The sequence below is a fragment of the Convolutriloba macropyga genome, chromosome 3 (assembly GCF_964194025.1).
Source record: "Convolutriloba macropyga chromosome 3, txConMacr16.3, whole genome shotgun sequence".
NCBI lineage: Eukaryota > Metazoa > Xenacoelomorpha > Acoela > Convolutidae > Convolutriloba > Convolutriloba macropyga.
In genome coordinates, this window is record NC_134470.1 from 40,601,004 (window position 1) to 40,623,296 (window position 22,293).

General features: G+C 33.4%; 1 protein-coding gene across 2 annotated transcripts in view; it reads left to right on the forward strand.

Annotated features, from left to right (window-relative positions):
* The window catches only part of LOC142336205 (mediator of RNA polymerase II transcription subunit 12-like protein), a 305,636-nt gene that overhangs the window by 48,464 nt on the left and 234,879 nt on the right, over positions 1-22,293 (forward strand). Inside the window, exons 4-6 of one of the 2 annotated variants that reach the window (XM_075384862.1) lie at positions 17,614-17,845; positions 18,041-18,137; positions 21,709-21,910. In XM_075384862.1, the coding sequence (XP_075240977.1) occupies positions 17,614-17,845; positions 18,041-18,137; positions 21,709-21,910 (531 nt within the window). Of the gene's footprint in view, positions 1-17,613; positions 17,846-18,040; positions 18,138-20,180; positions 20,342-21,708; positions 21,911-22,293 lie in introns of those variants that run through there. The other variant, XM_075384864.1, reaches the window with a different exon arrangement.

Sequence of the window (22,293 nt, forward strand, 5' to 3'; positions counted from 1 at the left end):
CACTAACTTTACCTTCACTATAACATACGAAACTGTCCGTATCCATATAGTGAAGTGTTAGATCTTTGAGGGATGGTTGTAGAATATTATAGAATACATCTGTATTTTGAAAACATATGTATTTTGCTAAGTTCGAGTATTGTTACTCCTACATATACAGGTGAGCTATATTCTATTTTTCTTTATATATTCTATTTGGCTATAATCTCTATATCTAGTTATATTCTTAAATGTTGGTTTACTTACACTTTTCATTATCTTTTCTTCATCATGCAAGAACTTGCTTTGAAAGAAGTGTAGAGGATTCATGCACATTCTTCCATATAGGGAGTTACTTTTACTCCCATCTTAACATAGAACTTTAACATCCTATAATGAACCATATTTTCTGTTTTGTTTTGGTCTAAGATTAATTTCTCTGATCTTGCCTTGCCTCCATCTCTTTGTCTGTAACCCAATTCATTATCATTTATCTTTCTCTTATTAGGCATTAGTGCTAACTGTTCTGTTCTCTCTTTACATTCATTAGTATAATCAATATCACAAACCATATAGTAACCATGATCACTATCATCTGGAGTATTCATATTGCATCGAGGAACCCGCTTGGCTGGTCACGGACGAATTCCGTTCGCGGATCTAGAGTAGTAGTAAAAAACTCAAAATCCTTATTAGGTAACTTTTGCATCATTGCATAACCATAGAGGTTGTTTGCGTCCATGTACCAGATAGACTTTCGGTCATGCTCTGCCATATTATTACTATGAACATCTATCACCCATTATTCCACATATACCACCTCTTTTTGCTCCAACAGAATCTAGCATTTGTTTATCTTGCTATGTACCTAATGTAACACCGCTTGACATTAACCAACAATCAAAACTATAACCTGGTAGACTTACATAGTGTAGCGGGTTGAGTCCAAATTCTTTCATACTTAATTTGACATATTCATTCATGCAGTAGTCTAATTTCAACATCATTCTGTAAATGCTCTATAGTTAGATCTTTACCCGTTTTATGATTGTTGTCTTTATTAAAGCTATTGACTTCTTCTTGTGTTGGTAATTTATTATGAAGTGAGGATTTGAAGTCTTCTATTTTTAGATTTCCTATAGCTTCATCATAGGTAGCTTTGCTACCACTGGTAGTTCCACTACCATACGACTTCGTCATGGTGCCCAACTCATCCAAACCAAAGTATTCATATGGATATAATGTTTTATTTTTACACCCATATATCTTTGCCATTTGATCTAGAGGCATAGCTAAGAAGTTATAACTATCTAGGAATTTAAGACAACCAATGCTAAACATCTTAGACTTACCGGCAGCTAGTTGTATGCTATCTACTTTTCTTTTATCATTATTCTGTTTGAAGAGTTCACTGTATAGTAGGTTGAAGTCATAGCCAGAGCCATTATGGAATATTTATCAATTAAATCAGCTGACCATCTTTCATCTTTATATAACGGTATTATTCTTTCTCTTCTGAACTTTGTCATTTGAGGGCTAAATACTTCTTTAGCTAATAGTTGTTGTTGTTTTTCCATCATTTTTCATTTACCATAGTTAAAAACAAAATTATCTAGTTGCTCTTGATTAATAATATTCATAGATAATAGTTAATTAGATATATCTAGCATTTCATATAATCCATCATGACCAGCTTTTGTTTCTAGTATTAATAATTCTAATCTTTCTATTAAACTAATTGGATCTGCGAACAGACTCCGTCTGTGGTTATTCAACGAAATTTGTTCGTGACAAGCCAAGCAGTTTCCCTGATCGGGAGTGCTATTTAATCCCCTACCATATACATCTTTTACCCCTATTATACGTTTTATTGCTCTATATCTAGCACGTTTCTTATCCCCTTTTCCTAAATCATATCCAATATCAAATAAAAACCTTTTAATTTTGTTTTTATCTTCCTCGATTTCACCATATTTTATAATTGGGTTAGTAAGAAAGTTTATAAACACATCTGAAAATTCATATATATTATCCTTAACTATAATTGCATTTTCTTGATAAATTAGTTTAACACCGTTCATTTCAAATTTACCAATATCTAATTTTCCGAACTTTAACTTTAATTGAGGGTTAGATTGAACTGACATTAAATTAATAATTTGAGCTGTCTTTATCTACTAAAAGTCCTGGTTTATCTCGAGCTTTCTCTACAGCTTTGTCTTTGGACTTCATTAATGCTTCATTAAACTGGGAGCCAGCTTGCTGGATCATTTTAGTTTGTTTATCTAACTCTTGATTTTGCCAATCTATTGCTCTTAAGGTTTGTTCACTTAATGCTAGATTGTGTTCATTATGAGCTAGCCATGTTTCATTGTTTGCATTTAGTGTTTTAGTTAAAGGATCAAATAACTCTTCTATTTCACCATAATATTCTTGTTGTTTTAATTTATCTTCTAATCTATTTCTTCTGTTTTGTTTTTCTAGGTTTTTTAATTCTATAATTGTTTCTAGTTTAGTCATTTTTTAATATAAAAATATTATACCAAGTATGAATTAGATCTATAATTATAATTAAAATAGCGAATTATAATAACTCGTTATATAATATAATAGCTGCTTCTATTAATTTTCTATTGCTATCTATAGTTAATTCTTTAATATCATTAATCATGGAAGGGACGAAGTCATTGGTACCCCAACTTGCTTGGCTTGCCGCAGACGAAATCTGTTCGCAGATCAGTTTATCTACATCCTTATCCTTATCCTTATTTTTATATAGTTTCTTAATCGGTGAAGCCGCTTCTCGGATCCTATTTATCAAATCCCTTTTAAATAAATATAGTTCCTTATCATGTGGATAACTTTTTATATTGTTTACATAAAACCTTTTATCATCAAATATATTTAAACTAATCTTACTTGTTTTTGTTGTTGTCATGCTATCACCAACTTTTTGTATTCTGATTTCATCTACTGTTCTCTGTGTATTATTCATTAATGCATTATAAAAATCTAGCATTATTATGCTTCTTTATTCCTTTTTCTTTAGTGTTTTTAGGCTATTGTTTGAAGCTATATGTTTTGGGGGACAATGCTATAGATTCCTCAATAATCCTACTCCCCAGCTCGTGCTTAAACTTGCCGGGACTTTATTATTAGTTTTTATAGATATGTCTAGATTACTTGAGTCCATATGCTCATCACTAACTTTACCTTCACTATAACATACGAAACTGTCCGTATCCATATAGTGAAGTGTTAGATCTTTGAGGGATGGTTGTAGAATATTATAGAATACATCTGTATTTTGAAAACATATGTATTTTGCTAAGTTCGAGTATTGTTACTCCTACATATACAGGTGAGCTATATTCTATTTTTCTTTATATATTCTATTTGGCTATAATCTCTATATCTAGTTATATTCTTAAATGTTGGTTTACTTACACTTTTCATTATCTTTTCTTCATCATGCAAGAACTTGCTTTGAAAGAAGTGTAGAGGATTCATGCACATTCTTCCATATAGGGAGTTACTTTTACTCCAATCTTAACATAGAACTTTAACATCCTATAATGAACCATATTTTCTGTTTTGTTTTGGTCTGAGATTAATTTCTCTGATCTTGCCTTGCCTCCATCTCTTTGTCTGTAACCTAATTCATTATCATTTATCTTTCTCTTATTAGGCATTAGTGCTAACTGTTCTGTTCTCTCTTTACATTCATTAGTATAATCAATATCACAAACCATATAGTAACAATGATCACTATCATCTGGAGTATTCATATTGCATCGAGGAACCCGCTTGGCTGGTCACGGACGAATTCCGTTCGCGGATCTAGAGTAGTAGTAAAAAACTCAAAATCCTTATTAGGTAACTTTTGCATCATTGCATAACCATAGAGGTTGTTTGCGTCCATGTACCAGATAGACTTTCGGTCATGCTCTGCCATATTATTACTATTAACATCTATCACCCATTATTCCACATATACCACCTCTTTTTGCTCCAACAGAATCTAGCATTTGTTTATCTTGCTATGTACCTAATGTAACACCGCTTGACATTAACCAACAATCAAAACTATAACCTGGTAGACTTACATAGTGTAGTGGGTTGAGTCCAAATTCTTTCATACTTAATTTGACATATTCATTCATGCAGTAGTCTAAAATTTCAACATCATTCTGTAAATGCTCTATAGTTAGATCTTTACCCGTTTTATGATTGTTGTCTTTATTAAAGCTATTGACTTCTTCTTGTGTTGGTAATTTATTATGTAGTGAGGATTTGAAGTCTTCTATTTTTAGATTTCCTATAGCTTCATCATAGGTAGCTTTGCTACCACTGGTAGTTCCACTACCATACGACTTCGTCATGGTGCCCAACTCATCCAAACCAAAGTATTAATATGGATATAATGTTTTATTTTTACACCCATATATCTTTGCCATTTGATCTAGAGGCATAGCTAAGAAGTTATAACTATCTAGGAATTTAAGACAACCAATGCTAAACATCTTAGACTTACCGGCAGCTAGTTGTATGCTATCTACTTTTCTTTTATCATTATTCTGTTTGAAGAGTTCACTGTATAGTAGGTTGAAGTCATAGCCAGAGCCATTATGGAATATTACTGGAATGAAGTTTTGTTGTTTTTATCTTAGATTACATATTTTACATGCTGATCCTCTATATTTACCAGTTTCATTACAATGATCTCTTACTTAATTAATACATGTTTTGCTGCTGATATGACAAGTGTTATTAGTTTCATGATACAATTTATCTTCATCTGTCAATATCATCTTTTCATTATGTTTGAAATTATTCTCTGTTTCTATTTCTAATAGATCTCTAGCAAATCTTTTGATGCAGCCTAGACCGAAGTAGTGCTTGAAGTTACCTTGCCAGGTGTAAACCACAGCTATTGGAATATGTTTAGCTATTACATATTTATGGGTCGCTGACCATCCGGGAACCGGTTTCACCGATGCTTCGCCATAACCATTAGTTGAGACTTCAACAATGCAACAGTCTATATCGGCAGTTATAATATTTTTATATTCTGTCGTTTGTGTTCATTTATAAAAGTAATATGTTTTTTTTAGGGCAAACAATCTCTGGTTTGATTGAGTTGTTGCATTCGTGTTTATCATATTTATTTTGTGATTTAAACCAATAGGTACACCTATCGCAATAATAATATTTAATGTTATTTTTATTTGGGCGATCTAACAGGGTTTCTTTATTTTTTATTAGGGCACAGTGTTCTATTTGACCATTACTCCAAACTAGTATTCTTACATCTTTTCTATTTTTATTAAAATCATCCACTTGTTTATGTAATTCTACTTTCCCATTACCACAGGGGGTGTATAACCAATATATAGCCGAAGTCATCTTCATGTTGTTGTCTTGGTTCAATTAGTTTGTCTACATAGTTACTTTCTCGAGTTGTATTACCTATGACTGGATGTAACCATGCGGTGATAGTTAGTTGCAAGCAGTTGTAATTATAACTTCGTATATTCAATTTTGATTTAGAGTTTTTGAGATCAGCTGGTAAATCTATATGGGTACCAATAGATGCTTTAATTGGTTCAATGTTTAACTGAATACTTCTTATTCCAAGAAACTCGAAATCATAACCATAACCTTCATATTTTTCCTTTTCATTATCTAGCCAATACTTTAAGTCTCCATTTTCATATATTGCGTTATTAATAATATAGTCAGTATTGAAAAATATTTTAGTAGTTTTAACTTCTTCTTTGGTTCTCTTTTTATACTCTCACTCGGCTGTGATCTTATATTTAAAACTCTTAACTTTTCTGAACTGGTAACAGTTTTTAATTTCTTCTATAGAGTAATTAGTTGCTTCATCTATATCTTCAATGTAATTCCCACCTTTATCTGTAATATAAAACTCTCTCATATTCTGACTGGAGTTTATATCGAAGTCTTCTGTGTTTTCTAGATACTTACGATTATGACTATATGAGTGAGTAGTTAGAGCTTTTTTATTCCTAAATTCTTCATGACATTTTTTACATTCATATCCGTGAAATGGCTTCACCGATCTAATTTTAGAGAAGATGTTGTTTTCGGTTTTGGCTGTAATTTTAATAATAATCATCTTCATCCGAATTATACACCCTCTCCGAGATTTCTTCTTCTTCAGACTCAAACATATTCTCCAATAGTTCCTTATGTTTGAGATCGTATGATTGATGCCTGTATAAACCCTTCTTTGATTCAAAGGATAGATTACAGACATCGCAGAAGTTTATGACACTAGTGTTAGTTGATTGAGTCATGATGTATTTATTTAGGGAAATAATCAAAAAATAATTTTTCGAAAAATGAAAATGAAATGCAATAAGTGTATAATTAAACCTTGGAAAGAATGTTGTAATAATTGTAAAGAATTAGAATATTCTTGTTTTGTATGTAAAAATATGGTTAAAGTGAAAGATTATATAGAACATTTGGGATATCATTATTCTGATCCTGATCAATAGCTAGTATGTAGTATGTGTAATGTTTATAAACATATATCACTATATAGATTTAGAAATAGGAAATGTAGACTATGTATTTATCTTCATAGATATAGATATGGCCATACTAGAAATCAATTCAGAGAGCATGTTTATAAGTATAATTTTCAAGAAGCTAATTATTCTTCTTTTAATTTATCTGTCATGTAGTTTTTGGGTTTTATTGATATTTTAGATTTAGACATTTTTTCTTAATTAATACCAGATTTAGAATAAATAATAAGCTGGTTTTTTTATTCAAGTTACACTGAAAAACACTAATCATTGTTTCCACCGATCTCAGTGTTTTTGACTGTATACGCACCACAATGTGTCCCCATATACATTCTCACAGCAGGAATCATCCTTTTTAAGAACTGTGAATTTGGTTTTTTTTATCTCACTTAGTTTTATAGTATTTCATCAAAGTCGGGGGACGTTCACTGGAGTCAGTGAGGAAGGAACCCCAAACCTTCCGTTTGCTAAAACAACTTAACTAGAGTCGATGATTTAACCACTACACCAAGTGAGACAGAAAGTTTTAATTTTAAATTGATTAAATATTGATTAGGGGATATATGAAAATTTTTATTATTTTAATATTTCTTTCAATTTTTGTTCAAGTTTTCTTTTTTGTTCAAGTTTTTTCGCAAGTTTGTTTACGTGCTTGTTACACGGTCTCACTAGTTTTATACTAGTATCTGGGGACGTCCACTGGAGTCAGTGGGGATCTGTGAAGCAGTTTCGCTGATAGAACCCAAACTATCCGTCTGATAACGATTAATTACCAGCTTAACTCGACACTAGTGGTTTGCACCAAGTGAGACAAGAAATGAAAGATTTAAAATATAAAAGAAGTGAATATAGAGCTATTATATAGTAGTGGATAAAACAAGGAAATCAACAAGTAGTGAAATTTGGCCCTATTCGACATGCGCGATTAGCGTTTGGAGAACAGGCCAAATTTTGCTAGTAGTTGATTTCCTTGTTTTACCCACTACTTTCCACACGTAAACCCGCACGATTGCTCCCAACCTCGGTCATCGATATAGTCCGAGACACTGATATGGTAATTGTCTGTTATGAAAGCTTACATAATTTGGTACACTGTTCCTAAGTCAACTATAGTTGATTGACTTTCCCTAAACCCGCGGAATATAAAAATGGTATTTGCAACATGAAAAAAGGCAAGAGCTAAAATTTTAAAGCCAAATTTGTTCGAGTAGAACAGCTTGAAGAAAGAGAGAAGCTTGTATTTTATATCTGGGGACAGTGCCGAGGTTGGAACTAGAATTGGCTGAGCAACAGAGCCAAGAGCAGCTCTGAAAAACTCTACTGTAGAGTGAACTTCAAAATGGTAACAAAAATATTGTGGTTCATACCACAAAGATGGAGAGTGCTTGTAAGAATTGAGATTGTCTGAAAATGAGCTCCTGGAGCTCCTGACAATCAGGCTAAATCAGCGAATAACTCCGATTCGGTACCTAGAAGGTGGCCGTCAATATCTGAGCCAGATGGCCAGTTAAGGAAGAAAATTTTGTCTCGTTAATAGCCGCAAAGCGATAGCTGGGGCTGTTATTAGTTTTTACAAATCAAAGAAATTGAATTGTATTGAGGCGCTGTCTTTTTAAATTAAGATCTGTTTTCACATTTTCATGATTTTTCAAGTCAAATTGGAGAGGTGAGTTTGGTTTTGCCGAAACAGGAAGTGGAGCGAAAAAGCGAGTGATTTTGCCGTGTGAAATATTTTCACTCTAATTTAAAGCAAAGTGAGAAAACCGTGTTTGAACAAAAATTCCCTTTCTCTCTCGTGGCTTTTGTTCACATGCGGCATTTTGACTTTTATTTTTATTTTAAATGCGGGAGAACTTTTTTCCGAAAAAGTCGGTATATATGGCAACGTCAGTTTGACAATTCGTGCACTCGACAACTATTCTGAACGTGACGTCTTGTTTTATAAAATTGTACACTTACTAATCCTTTTCTTGCAATTTTGTCCGATTTGGCTTTGGTTTTTGTGTTTGTTTATATTTTGTAGAAAAATTCTTTCTCTGCTCAAAGTTCAGTGATTAAATTTCGTGTTTAAAACTGATTTATTGTTTGACATTTAATGTTTGAAATTCAATTAAAATAATTTTGAATTTCTGAAATCTATGTATTTTTTTAATTTTCCTATTAAGACAGAAGGATGACTGTGAAATGTTATCAAGCCATGATCGCTTAATAAATAAAATGTGGAGTGTATTTAAAACTTGATGTCAAGGTCAATAACGCGTGGGAAAAATTTTTCGCTAGCCGCAATTTGACTTTGATTACTACTGTTGTTTCATATTTTTCATCAGATTTCATTCTAAATGGTTTTTCCTACTCGGTTCATCGTCCTTTCTAGCTCTAGATTTTTGTTTAGTCAATGAACATAATTTGTAACGTTCTGAAATTGATACCACAATGTTTTTGTAGAGCCTAATAATACGATTCAAGTGTTAAATGGGCACATAGTTCTTAATATTTTAGTTTTCTTTTGATTTTTAATAGCCGCCTCAGCTTCTCAGCCGGCTATTATAGCGCTCCTATTTTTTTATTTCGTCGAATAAAAATTTTGTTGCTTTACCTTAGTTCACAGCTTCTCAACATTTTGCGTGAAATCTTTTTGATTACTCTAGGATAGTTTCACTCTTTTCTCATTCTGTTAAAAGTGTTTTTAGACAGCATATTCAAAATGAACAGATTCAGTATCAGAAAAATAAATCAGAATTAGAAACGGGATAAACCCATAAAGCCCAATTGTAGATTCCCGTTAATCTTGGTTACCATCTCTAATCCTCATTGGTATTGATCCTAGCCCCCGTTTTTGTCTCACTACGAAACAGGAGTATCTTCAGCTCCAAAATGACATCACAGTAGTTCGCACTTTAAAATTGTTTGTGTAGAAAAATCATTTAATTATTTTCTTCTTTCAATCCCAAACATGTCTATGGAAATCAACGGCGGCTTTTTTCCGGCAGTCTGCTAGGTATGTTTTATATTTAGTTTCCTCTTGGATCCTTGAGCGAACTTTACCCGTAAAGTCAGTGTATATTGTAACGTCCCTGTGACAGCTCATGCATTGAACCAATCGTGATTCTACACGTAGTAATCCGTTAATTGGTGAAGCAGTTTTTTAGTATTCATTTTACTTTTTGGTAGTGGTTTTTCTGAACCTTATTAGCAAATTTTTATACGTTTGGCGACTTGTCTGACAACATCAATCATTTATGAATTCTTCTGGGAACTTTTCTGACAATATATACAATCTGCTTTTATATGCAATCAAGCTTTTTAAGTGAGTTTGTGTTTTCGGACGCTTTTTAAACAGTTTTTGTACTCTCTTTAACGTTTCTATTGGCTACCGTTTTTATATATTCGTGTTTGCATTCATTTTTATTTAAATTTGAAAATTTTTTCGCCTAGTTGTTGATTTTCGGTTTATCTACTTTGCAGAGTATTTTCTTCATGCTTACTTGTTTAAGATAATTTTAGCAGGAAGGAGTAGTCATTGTAACCAAAACACCATTGCAAGCTAGGGATAATGAGCTGTTCTAATCATCATAGATCAGAAATTTCAGGAAACCAAGCCTTGTATCCATATAGAAGTCAAAACACATACATTGATTAAATTGCGTTTAACTCCTGATGGGAGGCTGAACGGAACACTGTGCTTCAGGCAATTGAACGATCGGCGAGTTTTTACGGATCTAGAGTAGTAGTAAAAAACTCAAAATCCTTATTAGGTAACTTTTGCATCATTGCATAACCATAGAGGTTGTTTGCGTCCATGTACCAGATAGACTTTCGGTCATGCTCTGCCATATTATTACTATTAACATCTATCACCCATTATTCCACATATACCACCTCTTTTTGCTCCAACAGAATCTAGCATTTGTTTATCTTGCTATGTACCTAATGTAACACCGCTTGACATTAACCAACAATCAAAACTATAACCTGGTAGACTTACATAGTGTAGTGGGTTGAGTCCAAATTCTTTCATACTTAATTTGACATATTCATTCATGCAGTAGTCTAAAATTTCAACATCATTCTGTAAATGCTCTATAGTTAGATCTTTACCCGTTTTATGATTGTTGTCTTTATTAAAGCTATTGACTTCTTCTTGTGTTGGTAATTTATTATGTAGTGAGGATTTGAAGTCTTCTATTTTTAGATTTCCTATAGCTTCATCATAGGTAGCTTTGCTACCACTGGTAGTTCCACTACCATACGACTTCGTCATGGTGCCCAACTCATCCAAACCAAAGTATTAATATGGATATAATGTTTTATTTTTACACCCATATATCTTTGCCATTTGATCTAGAGGCATAGCTAAGAAGTTATAACTATCTAGGAATTTAAGACAACCAATGCTAAACATCTTAGACTTACCGGCAGCTAGTTGTATGCTATCTACTTTTCTTTTATCATTATTCTGTTTGAAGAGTTCACTGTATAGTAGGTTGAAGTCATAGCCAGAGCCATTATGGAATATTACTGGAATGAAGTTTTGTTGTTTTTATCTTAGATTACATATTTTACATGCTGATCCTCTATATTTACCAGTTTCATTACAATGATCTCTTACTTAATTAATACATGTTTTGCTGCTGATATGACAAGTGTTATTAGTTTCATGATACAATTTATCTTCATCTGTCAATATCATCTTTTCATTATGTTTGAAATTATTCTCTGTTTCTATTTCTAATAGATCTCTAGCAAATCTTTTGATGCAGCCTAGACCGAAGTAGTGCTTGAAGTTACCTTGCCAGGTGTAAACCACAGCTATTGGAATATGTTTAGCTATTACATATTTATGGGTCGCTGACCATCCGGGAACCGGTTTCACCGATGCTTCGCCATAACCATTAGTTGAGACTTCAACAATGCAACAGTCTATATCGGCAGTTATAATATTTTTATATTCTGTCGTTTGTGTTCATTTATAAAAGTAATATGTTTTTTTTAGGGCAAACAATCTCTGGTTTGATTGAGTTGTTGCATTCGTGTTTATCATATTTATTTTGTGATTTAAACCAATAGGTACACCTATCGCAATAATAATATTTAATGTTATTTTTATTTGGGCGATCTAACAGGGTTTCTTTATTTTTTATTAGGGCACAGTGTTCTATTTGACCATTACTCCAAACTAGTATTCTTACATCTTTTCTATTTTTATTAAAATCATCCACTTGTTTATGTAATTCTACTTTCCCATTACCACAGGGGGTGTATAACCAATATATAGCCGAAGTCATCTTCATGTTGTTGTCTTGGTTCAATTAGTTTGTCTACATAATTACTTTCTCGAGTTGTATTACCTATGACTGGATGTAACCATGCGGTGATAGTTAGTTGCAAGCAGTTGTAATTATAACTTCGTATATTCAATTTTGATTTAGAGTTTTTGAGATCAGCTGGTAAATCTATATGGGTACCAATAGATGCTTTAATTGGTTCAATGTTTAACTGAATACTTCTTATTCCAAGAAACTCGAAATCATAACCATAACCTTCATATTTTTCCTTTTCATTATCTAGCCAATACTTTAAGTCTCCATTTTCATATATTGCGTTATTAATAATATAGTCAGTATTGAAAAATATTTTAGTAGTTTTAACTTCTTCTTCGGTTCTCTTTTTATACTCTCACTCGGCTGTGATCTTATATTTAAAACTCTTAACTTTTCTGAACTGGTAACAGTTTTTAATTTCTTCTATAGAGTAATTAGTTGCTTCATCTATATCTTCAATGTAATTCCCACCTTTATCTGTAATATAAAACTCTCTCATATTCTGACTGGAGTTTATATCGAAGTCTTCTGTGTTTTCTAGATACTTACGATTATGACTATATGAGTGAGTAGTTAGAGCTTTTTTATTCCTAAATTCTTCATGACATTTTTTACATTCATATCCGTGAAATGGCTTCACCGATCTAATTTTAGAGAAGATGTTGTTTTCGGTTTTGGCTGTAATTTTAATAATAATCATCTTCATCCGAATTATACACCCTCTCCGAGATTTCTTCTTCTTCAGACTCAAACATATTCTCCAATAGTTCCTTATGTTTGAGATCGTATGATTGATGCCTGTATAAACCCTTCTTTGATTCAAAGGATAGATTACAGACATCGCAGAAGTTTATGACACTAGTGTTAGTTGATTGAGTCATGATGTATTTATTTAGGGAAATAATCAAAAAATAATTTTTCGAAAAATGAAAATGAAATGCAATAAGTGTATAATTAAACCTTGGAAAGAATGTTGTAATAATTGTAAAGAATTAGAATATTCTTGTTTTGTATGTAAAAATATGGTTAAAGTGAAAGATTATATAGAACATTTGGGATATCATTATTCTGATCCTGATCAATAGCTAGTATGTAGTATGTGTAATGTTTATAAACATATATCACTATATAGATTTAGAAATAGGAAATGTAGACTATGTATTTATCTTCATAGATATAGATATGGCCATACTAGAAATCAATTCAGAGAGCATGTTTATAAGTATAATTTTCAAGAAGCTAATTATTCTTCTTTTAATTTATCTGTCATGTAGTTTTTGGGTTTTATTGATATTTTAGATTTAGACATTTTTTCTTAATTAATATCAGATTTAGAATAAATAATAAGCTGGTTTTTTTATTCAAGTTACACTGAAAAACACTAATCATTGTTTCCACCGATCTCAGTGTTTTTGACTGTATACGCACCACAATGTGTCCCCATATACATTCTCACAGCAGGAATCATCCTTTTTAAGAACTGTGAATTTGGTTTTTTTTATCTCACTTAGTTTTATAGTATTTCATCAAAGTCGGGGGACGTTCACTGGAGTCAGTGAGGAAGGAACCCCAAACCTTCCGTTTGCTAAAACAACTTAACTAGAGTCGATGATTTAACCACTACACCAAGTGAGACAGAAAGTTTTAATTTTAAATTGATTAAATATTGATTAGGGGATATATGAAAATTTTTATTATTTTAATATTTCTTTCAATTTTTGTTCAAGTTTTCTTTTTTGTTCAAGTTTTTTCGCAAGTTTGTTTACGTGCTTGTTACACGGTCTCACTAGTTTTATACTAGTATCTGGGGACGTCCACTGGAGTCAGTGGGGATCTGTGAAGCAGTTTCGCTGATAGAACCCAAACTATCCGTCTGATAACGATTAATTACCAGCTTAACTCGACACTAGTGGTTTGCACCAAGTGAGACAAGAAATGAAAGATTTAAAATATAAAAGAAGTGAATATAGAGCTATTATATAGTAGTGGATAAAACAAGGAAATCAACAAGTAGTGAAATTTGGCCCTATTCGACATGCGCGATTAGCGTTTGGAGAACAGGCCAAATTTTGCTAGTAGTTGATTTCCTTGTTTTACCCACTACTTTCCACACGTAAACCCGCACGATTGCTCCCAACCTCGGTCATCGATATAGTCCGAGACACTGATATGGTAATTGTCTGTTATGAAAGCTTACATAATTTGGTACACTGTTCCTAAGTCAACTATAGTTGATTGACTTTCCCTAAACCCGCGGAATATAAAAATGGTATTTGCAACATGAAAAAAGGCAAGAGCTAAAATTTTAAAGCCAAATTTGTTCGAGTAGAACAGCTTGAAGAAAGAGAGAAGCTTGTATTTTATATCTGGGGACAGTGCCGAGGTTGGAACTAGAATTGGCTGAGCAACAGAGCCAAGAGCAGCTCTGAAAAACTCTACTGTAGAGTGAACTTCAAAATGGTAACAAAAATATTGTGGTTCATACCACAAAGATGGAGAGTGCTTGTAAGAATTGAGATTGTCTGAAAATGAGCTCCTGGAGCTCCTGAAAATCAGGCTAAATCAGCGAATAACTCCGATTCGGTACCTAGAAGGTGGCCGTCAATATCTGAGCCAGATGGCCAGTTAAGGAAGAAAATATTGTCTCGTTAATAGCCGCAAAGCGATAGCTGGGGCTGTTATTAGTTTTTACAAATCAAAGAAATTGAATTGTATTGAGGCGCTGTCTTTTTAAATTAAGATCTGTTTTCACATTTTCATGATTTTTCAAGTCAAATTGGAGAGGTGAGTTTGGTTTTGCCGAAACAGGAAGTGGAGCGAAAAAGCGAGTGATTTTGCCGTGTGAAATATTTTCACTCTAATTTAAAGCAAAGTGAGAAAACCGTGTTTGAACAAAAATTCCCTTTCTCTCTCGTGGCTTTTGTTCACATGCGGCATTTTGACTTTTATTTTTATTTTAAATGCGGGAGAACTTTTTTCCGAAAAAGTCGGTATATATGGCAACGTCAGTTTGACAATTCGTGCACTCGACAACTATTCTGAACGTGACGTCTTGTTTTATAAAATTGTACACTTACTAATCCTTTTCTTGCAATTTTGTCCGATTTGGCTTTGGTTTTTGTGTTTGTTTATATTTTGTAGAAAAATTCTTTCTCTGCTCAAAGTTCAGTGATTAAATTTCGTGTTTAAAACTGATTTATTGTTTGACATTTAATGTTTGAAATTCAATTAAAATAATTTTGAATTTCTGAAATCTATGTATTTTTTTAATTTTCCTATTAAGACAGAAGGATGACTGTGAAATGTTATCAAGCCATGATCGCTTAATAAATAAAATGTGGAGTGTATTTAAAACTTGATGTCAAGGTCAATAACGCGTGGGAAAAATTTTTCGCTAGCCGCAATTTGACTTTGATTACTACTGTTGTTTCATATTTTTCATCAGATTTCATTCTAAATGGTTTTTCCTACTCGGTTCATCGTCCTTTCTAGCTCTAGATTTTTGTTTAGTCAATGAACATAATTTGTAACGTTCTGAAATTGATACCACAATGTTTTTGTAGAGCCTAATAATACGATTCAAGTGTTAAATGGGCACATAGTTCTTAATATTTTAGTTTTCTTTTGATTTTTAATAGCCGCCTCAGCTTCTCAGCCGGCTATTATAGCGCTCCTATTTTTTTATTTCGTCGAATAAAAATTTTGTTGCTTTACCTTAGTTCACAGCTTCTCAACATTTTGCGTGAAATCTTTTTGATTACTCTAGGATAGTTTCACTCTTTTCTCATTCTGTTAAAAGTGTTTTTAGACAGCATATTCAAAATGAACAGATTCAGTATCAGAAAAATAAATCAGAATTAGAAACGGGATAAACCCATAAAGCCCAATTGTAGATTCCCGTTAATCTTGGTTACCATCTCTAATCCTCATTGGTATTGATCCTAGCCCCCGTTTTTGTCTCACTACGAAACAGGAGTATCTTCAGCTCCAAAATGACATCACAGTAGTTCGCACTTTAAAATTGTTTGTGTAGAAAAATCATTTAATTATTTTCTTCTTTCAATCCCAAACATGTCTATGGAAATCAACGGCGGCTTTTTTCCGGCAGTCTGCTAGGTATGTTTTATATTTAGTTTCCTCTTGGATCCTTGAGCGAACTTTACCCGTAAAGTCAGTGTATATTGTAACGTCCCTGTGACAGCTCATGCATTGAACCAATCGTGATTCTACACGTAGTAATCCGTTAATTGGTGAAGCAGTTTTTTAGTATTCATTTTACTTTTTGGTAGTGGTTTTTCTGAACCTTATTAGCAAATTTTTATACGTTTGGCGACTTGTCTGACAACATCAATCATTTATGAATTCTTCTGGGAACTTTTCTGACAATATATACAATCTGCTTTTATATGCAATCAAGCTTTTTAAGTGAGTTTGTGTTTTCGGACGCTTTTTAAACAGTTTTTGTACTCTCTTTAACGTTTCTATTGGCTACCGTTTTTATATATTCGTGTTTGCATTCATTTTTATTTAAATTTGAAAATTTTTTCGCCTAGTTGTTGATTTTCGGTTTATCTACTTTGCAGAGTATTTTCTTCATGCTTACTTGTTTAAGATAATTTTAGCAGGAAGGAGTAGTCATTGTAACCAAAACACCATTGCAAGCTAGGGATAATGAGCTGTTCTAATCATCATAGATCAGAAATTTCAGGAAACCAAGCCTTGTATCCATATAGAAGTCAAAACACATACATTGATTAAATTGCGTTTAACTCCTGATGGGAGGCTGAACGGAACACTGTGCTTCAGGCAATTGAACGATCGGCGAGTTTTTACTATTATCGGATGAGTATGAGGACTCCACTTTAACGTTTTGGATACCACAATTTCCAGATTAATAATATTATTAAGCGAAGAGCTTACCTAGAAGTATATTATCCAGAGAAATTTTAATATTGTAATTATCCGCTTTTAGCTGAATTATTAGACAAATTTATAATAGGCTCATAACTGTAACAGTCCTAACACGCTTCTCTGAGGAACACCACTAGTAACTGGGAGGCTCTCTGACCAAAAAACCATCTGATTTAACACATTGTCGTCTAGATGATTGCTTTGCACGAAATCTATGTTGTCTAAGATTCCGCCTTACTGTGATATTCGGATATATAAACAGAAAGAATGTTCTCTAAAGTTAAATATAACATCGCGAGTATTGAAAACGGCCAATAACTCTCTCTGGCCAAATTTGCGAATTAATAACATGTGAAAACGAGATGGGTGAATGGTGCTAATGAACGAGCCGCTTTACTTAATATAGTCGACGGTATACCATCAAAAGCAGCAGTCGAGCTACTTGGCATGCTTAAGATGTTTTTGCTTTTTATCAATAAAAAACCATTAAAACCTCTCTGGCATGTGGTTTCGGTTTGACGCTCTCCTCTGATACAAGGTTCTTAACTAGCTTGGTGGAAGCAATAATGCACTTTTTTGTTTTTCCTGTGGTAAATTTTTGAGATAAAATTTGAGAATTGGCTTTGGACCTTTTCAATAGTCATGCCAAATGGTATTGCTTTTGCTGCTCAATTGTTTTTGATTCAAGTATTTAGAAGGGATATTCGGCATTAAAAAATAACTTTATCATAACCACACGCTGAATTGTTCTCGGTAGCAAAAATTCAGATTTAGAGTAAATTCTCTTATGAATGTTTTGTTTGGAATTTATGTACTTCAAAATGTGACTACTGATGTTTCAGTATCACTTCCGAGTAAAGCCCCAGTTGACGAGTTGGATGAACGATCTTTCCTGTCCCACAAAGGACCTCTACCAACTGGGGAGGAGGATTCCCTCTTTCCAAAAAAAGGAAGAACTTCTGATTGCACTTGCGGAACACCAGGTACCCATGGTTAGGGCCATCTGGACCATCAAGTTGGATGCCTACCACAAAGCGTCCCAGAAAGAAGAAATATCAAAGAAGAAGTCGAGAGGCAAGTGGTACTTCCGAGGATACTTTCTAGATGCCTCTATCTATTGACAACTACTTCTTGATCTCTTACTTAAGCTCCTGAATTAGCTCTGCCTATGTATTAATCTTGATTACCTCTTCCGAGAGTATCTTTGTGAGAAACAGAAAAATTTAGTTTTACGTAATAATTTAGTGAAATTTCAGCCCTTTATTTTAGGTGGAAACCAGGCTCCAGACATTGGCTTGGAGTGGACACAAGAGTTGTGCAGATTCATGTCCAATGTCTACAAGAGAATGCTAGATCACGAACACAGGCAAGTGAGAGCTTAATCTTGATAAGGTTTGGGAGCTCGCAGTTATCAATTTTATTTGTGACCGTCTGATTTTGGATGGCAAATAAAAGTAGTAAATAACATGTATAAGTAGTCTAAATTAGTCCCCAAAGATTGATCTGGATGTGTAAAATCAGCTCAGGTATCACGTTCTGTTTAATAGCCGCGAAGAGATAGCGGCTATTATTGGGGACATCGTGGTTTTTTACAATTCAAAGAATTTGAATTGTATTGGGGCGCTGTCTTTTTTACGACTCGAAGAGGAGTATTGGAGAAGTCCCTTTTTTAATCAATTTTTGGAGTGAATTTTTAAGCGGGAAACGCGTGAAAAAATTTGGAGTGATTTTGGTGCTGAACAAAAGGGAAGAGCGGAGCGAAAAGAGAGTGGTTTTTTTTCACACCGCTGTTTTTGAGAGAGGGAGAAATTGATGTGTGAAAAAAATTTTTCTAAGCGAGCGAAATTTTTTTTGTTCACGTGCGGCTTTTAAAAGCATTTTTTTGCAACTTTTGATGGTTATGAGGTTTGATTATGATATTGTATTAGTTTTAGGTTTGTTTTGATAGGAATTGAAGGTTTCAAGTAGTTAATTTGATTTTTAATGCTAATTTGGAGGTTTTTGATCAGTTTTGCTGATTTTTAGACAAAATTTAATGATTTTTTGCCTGTTTTTTGCATTAATGCTTTAATTGGGATTTGAATAGAAGCTTTTTACTTAAGGAGTTTCCAGATACCAATTGATTAAAGTTTTGTTGGTATAAAACATTTTTTTCTAAGGAAAAATGACCGAAAAATTGAGAAATTTTAAACCATTTTTCTCATTTTTTGCAGTTTTTCTTTTTTAAATCTTAGACAAGTGTCTTACTCACCCTTTTTTAACTTGCCCATTGTTTTGCGAGTTTTTCATTGCTCTAATTGCAAAGGAACCTTAATTGGCTTTATGTTTCCTTGTACTTTTAAAAAAACTCATTTTGTTTTTATAGTTTTTTTTGTTGAATGTTTTTGAATGCCGTTTCTATTCCTTAATTTTTTACGGCATTTGTTGAGGTTTAGGGTTCATAATAGTTGTTCTGGTTGTTTAGTAATAAGTATGGGGAATTTTGGTTATGAATCATTTGTTGAGAAATATGACAAAAAATGGCGAAAATTGAAACTATTTTTCTTAATTTTTTTGCAGTTTTTTGTTTTTCTTTTCTGTTTTTAGACAAGTTTCGAAGCCCATTATGACTTCCCGATTGATTTGCGAGCATCTGGATGCCCTATTGGCTGTGTTTCCAGTTTTTTGGTTTTTTGTTTTTAAGGGCTTTTTTCATAATTTGGCCTCAAGTATTTTTAAAACATTCACTTAAGGGGTTTTAGTAAGTATTAGTTGTTTTGATGAAGTAATTTTGGCAGAGATAGTTATTTCGGGATCCCAAGTTGTGACAAAATTTGATCAGATTTTTTAAATCATATTTTAACAGATTTGATTTTTTTGTTTTTACTTTTTGTTTTATGGTTTGGTTTCGAGAAAATCATAAATAAGTGGAGGCATCACGTTTTGCATGATTAGTAGTTGGATGGTGTTCACGTGGGTTTCCACTTCGAGTCGTTTCAGGAATTCTTCCCGCAATGTTCTTTTAATATCTGTTTACACATTTTGCATGATTTTTGAAGTCAAATTGGAGTGGTGAATTTGGTCACGCCGAAACAGGAAATGGAGCGAAAAAGCGAGTGGTTTTGCTGCGTTAATTTTTTTGCTCTAATTTTGAAGTAGAGAGAAAACGGAGTTTGAACAAAAATTCGGTTTCTCGGTAGTGGTTTTTTGTTCACATGCGGCAATTTCACTGATTTTTACTGTTTTTTCGATTTTTTGGATCGGATTTTTTTCTAAATAGTTTTCCCAATCCATTCACAGCTCATTCTGGGCCTAGTTTTTTGTTAGAATCAAAATTACATATCTCACTAGTGGTTTTTTGTTCTCACTAGCAGCATTTTGACATTGATTTTCTGTTTTTTTTTGTTTTTATCTAATTTTTTTTAGAAGTGTTCTGTCTGGAACTACACTACTCGTCTGGCCAAGTGTATGTTTGAAGAAGGAATCCTGGACAAGCATGAGTTCCTTTCTTGGCTCCTTTAGGCCATACAATGCGACCTGAAGCCACCCGACGATCCATTCAATCCCATCTTCATTCCTCTTATTTACGGGGTGAGCTTCATGCAGTTTTCTACTTGACATCTGACATTTGAATGGGTTCTGCGAACATTTGCAACTGTATCATAGTTTCCAGAACTATTATTGTCCCCAAATTCTTTGGGGGGATGTAATAAATTTACATGATCCTAAAATACAAATCCGTAAACAAATTTTATGAATTGTTGTCATTTTATAGCGGCAAAGGTATAAGCTCAGCAGAGCAATGTTGCGTTGCTCGTGATGTTTGCTATTAAAGACTTTGAATTGTATTGGCCCCGTCTTTTTTAAGGATCTGTTTCCACATTTTTGTGATTTTTGAAGTCAAATTGGAGTAGTGATTTTGGTCAGGCCGAAACAGGAAGTGGAGCGCAAATAGAGTGGTTTTGCGGCGTGATTTTTTTCGCTCTTATTTTCAAGTAGAGTGAGAAAACGGAGTTTGAACAAAAATGCGGTTTCTCGGTTTTTTGTTCACATGCGGCAATTTCACTGATTTTTACTGTTTTTTCGATTTTTTGGATCCGATTTTTTTGTAAGTAGTTTTCCCAATCCATTCACAGCTCATTCTCAATAGTTTTTTGTTAGAATCAAAATTACATATCTCAATAGTGGTTTTTTGTTCTCACTAGCATCATTTTGACATTGATTTTCTGTTTTTTTTTGTTTTTTTCATCTAATTTTTTTTTAGAAATGGTTTTCCCAATCACTCATTGTCCGTTCTAGGTCTAGTTGTTTGTTAAGTCAATGAAAATTCTTTGAATTGTACGTCAGGACTTGTCTTGCTTTGTTTTTTTAATTCGTTGTCTCCATCGATGATTCTTACGACCCGACTTCTTGGAATTGACTTGAGACTTCTATTGCTTTGCAGTTAAAATTTGTGTGTCTGACGTCTTTTCTGCTTTTAGGTCAATTGCGTGACTTACCTCACTCACAAAAATGACTTCTGAACTCACTGATGGAACTTTAAATTTTATGAACATAAAATAGTGTGCATCTAAGTAGTGCCAAACTTATATGCCCTAATTCTTGAGTATTATTCTTGAGCTTTTGATTTCGAATATCAATTCTGAAAAAGCTCTGTTAGCGCTTTTTCACTCTAGACTATATGTCAAAAAATTGACAGTCCGAATCTAACCCAAAAAGTGTAGTTGTCTATTAAAGGACTGGTGACCGATCTGTCTATCTTATTTCTTTAGTTGTTTCAATTCATGGAAGGCCACAAGCGTCTATCGCGGCTATTTTCCGGCAATCTACCGGCTATTTTTTGTCACTTTTAGCTATCGATGAAACAAAAAGAATTTGAACTGAAACGCATTACAAGAAATCTGGTTAAGAGATTTTTCACCTTCGCGATAATTACGATCAAAATATATTTCTGTCAGGGTCAACTTGGTGAGTAACGAAGAGAGTTACCAGCAGCAGTGTTCTGTCTGGAACTACACTACTCGTCTGGCCAAGTGTATGTTTGAAGAAGGAATCCTGGACAAGCATGAGTTCCTTTCTTGGCTCCTTCAGGCCATACAATGCGACCTGAAGCCACCCGACGATCCATTCAATCCCATCTTCATTCCCCTTATTTACGGGGTGAGCTTCATGCAGTTTTCTACTTGACATCTGACATTTGAATGGGTTCTGCGAACATTTGCAACTGTATCATTATTTCCAAAACTATTATTGTCCCCAAATTCTTTGGGGGGATGTAAAAAGTTTACATGATCCTAAAATACAAATCCGTAAACAAATTTTATGAATTGTTTTCATTTTATAGCTGCAAAGGTATAAGCTCAGCGGAGCAATGTTGCGTTGCTCGTGATATTTGCTATTAAAGACTTTGAATTGTATTGGCCCCGTCTTTTTTAAAGGTCTGTTTCCACATTTTTGTGATTTTTGAAGTCAAATTGGAGTAGTGATTTTGGTCAGGCCGAAACAGGAAGTGGAGCTCAAATAGAGTGGTTTTTGTCGCGTGA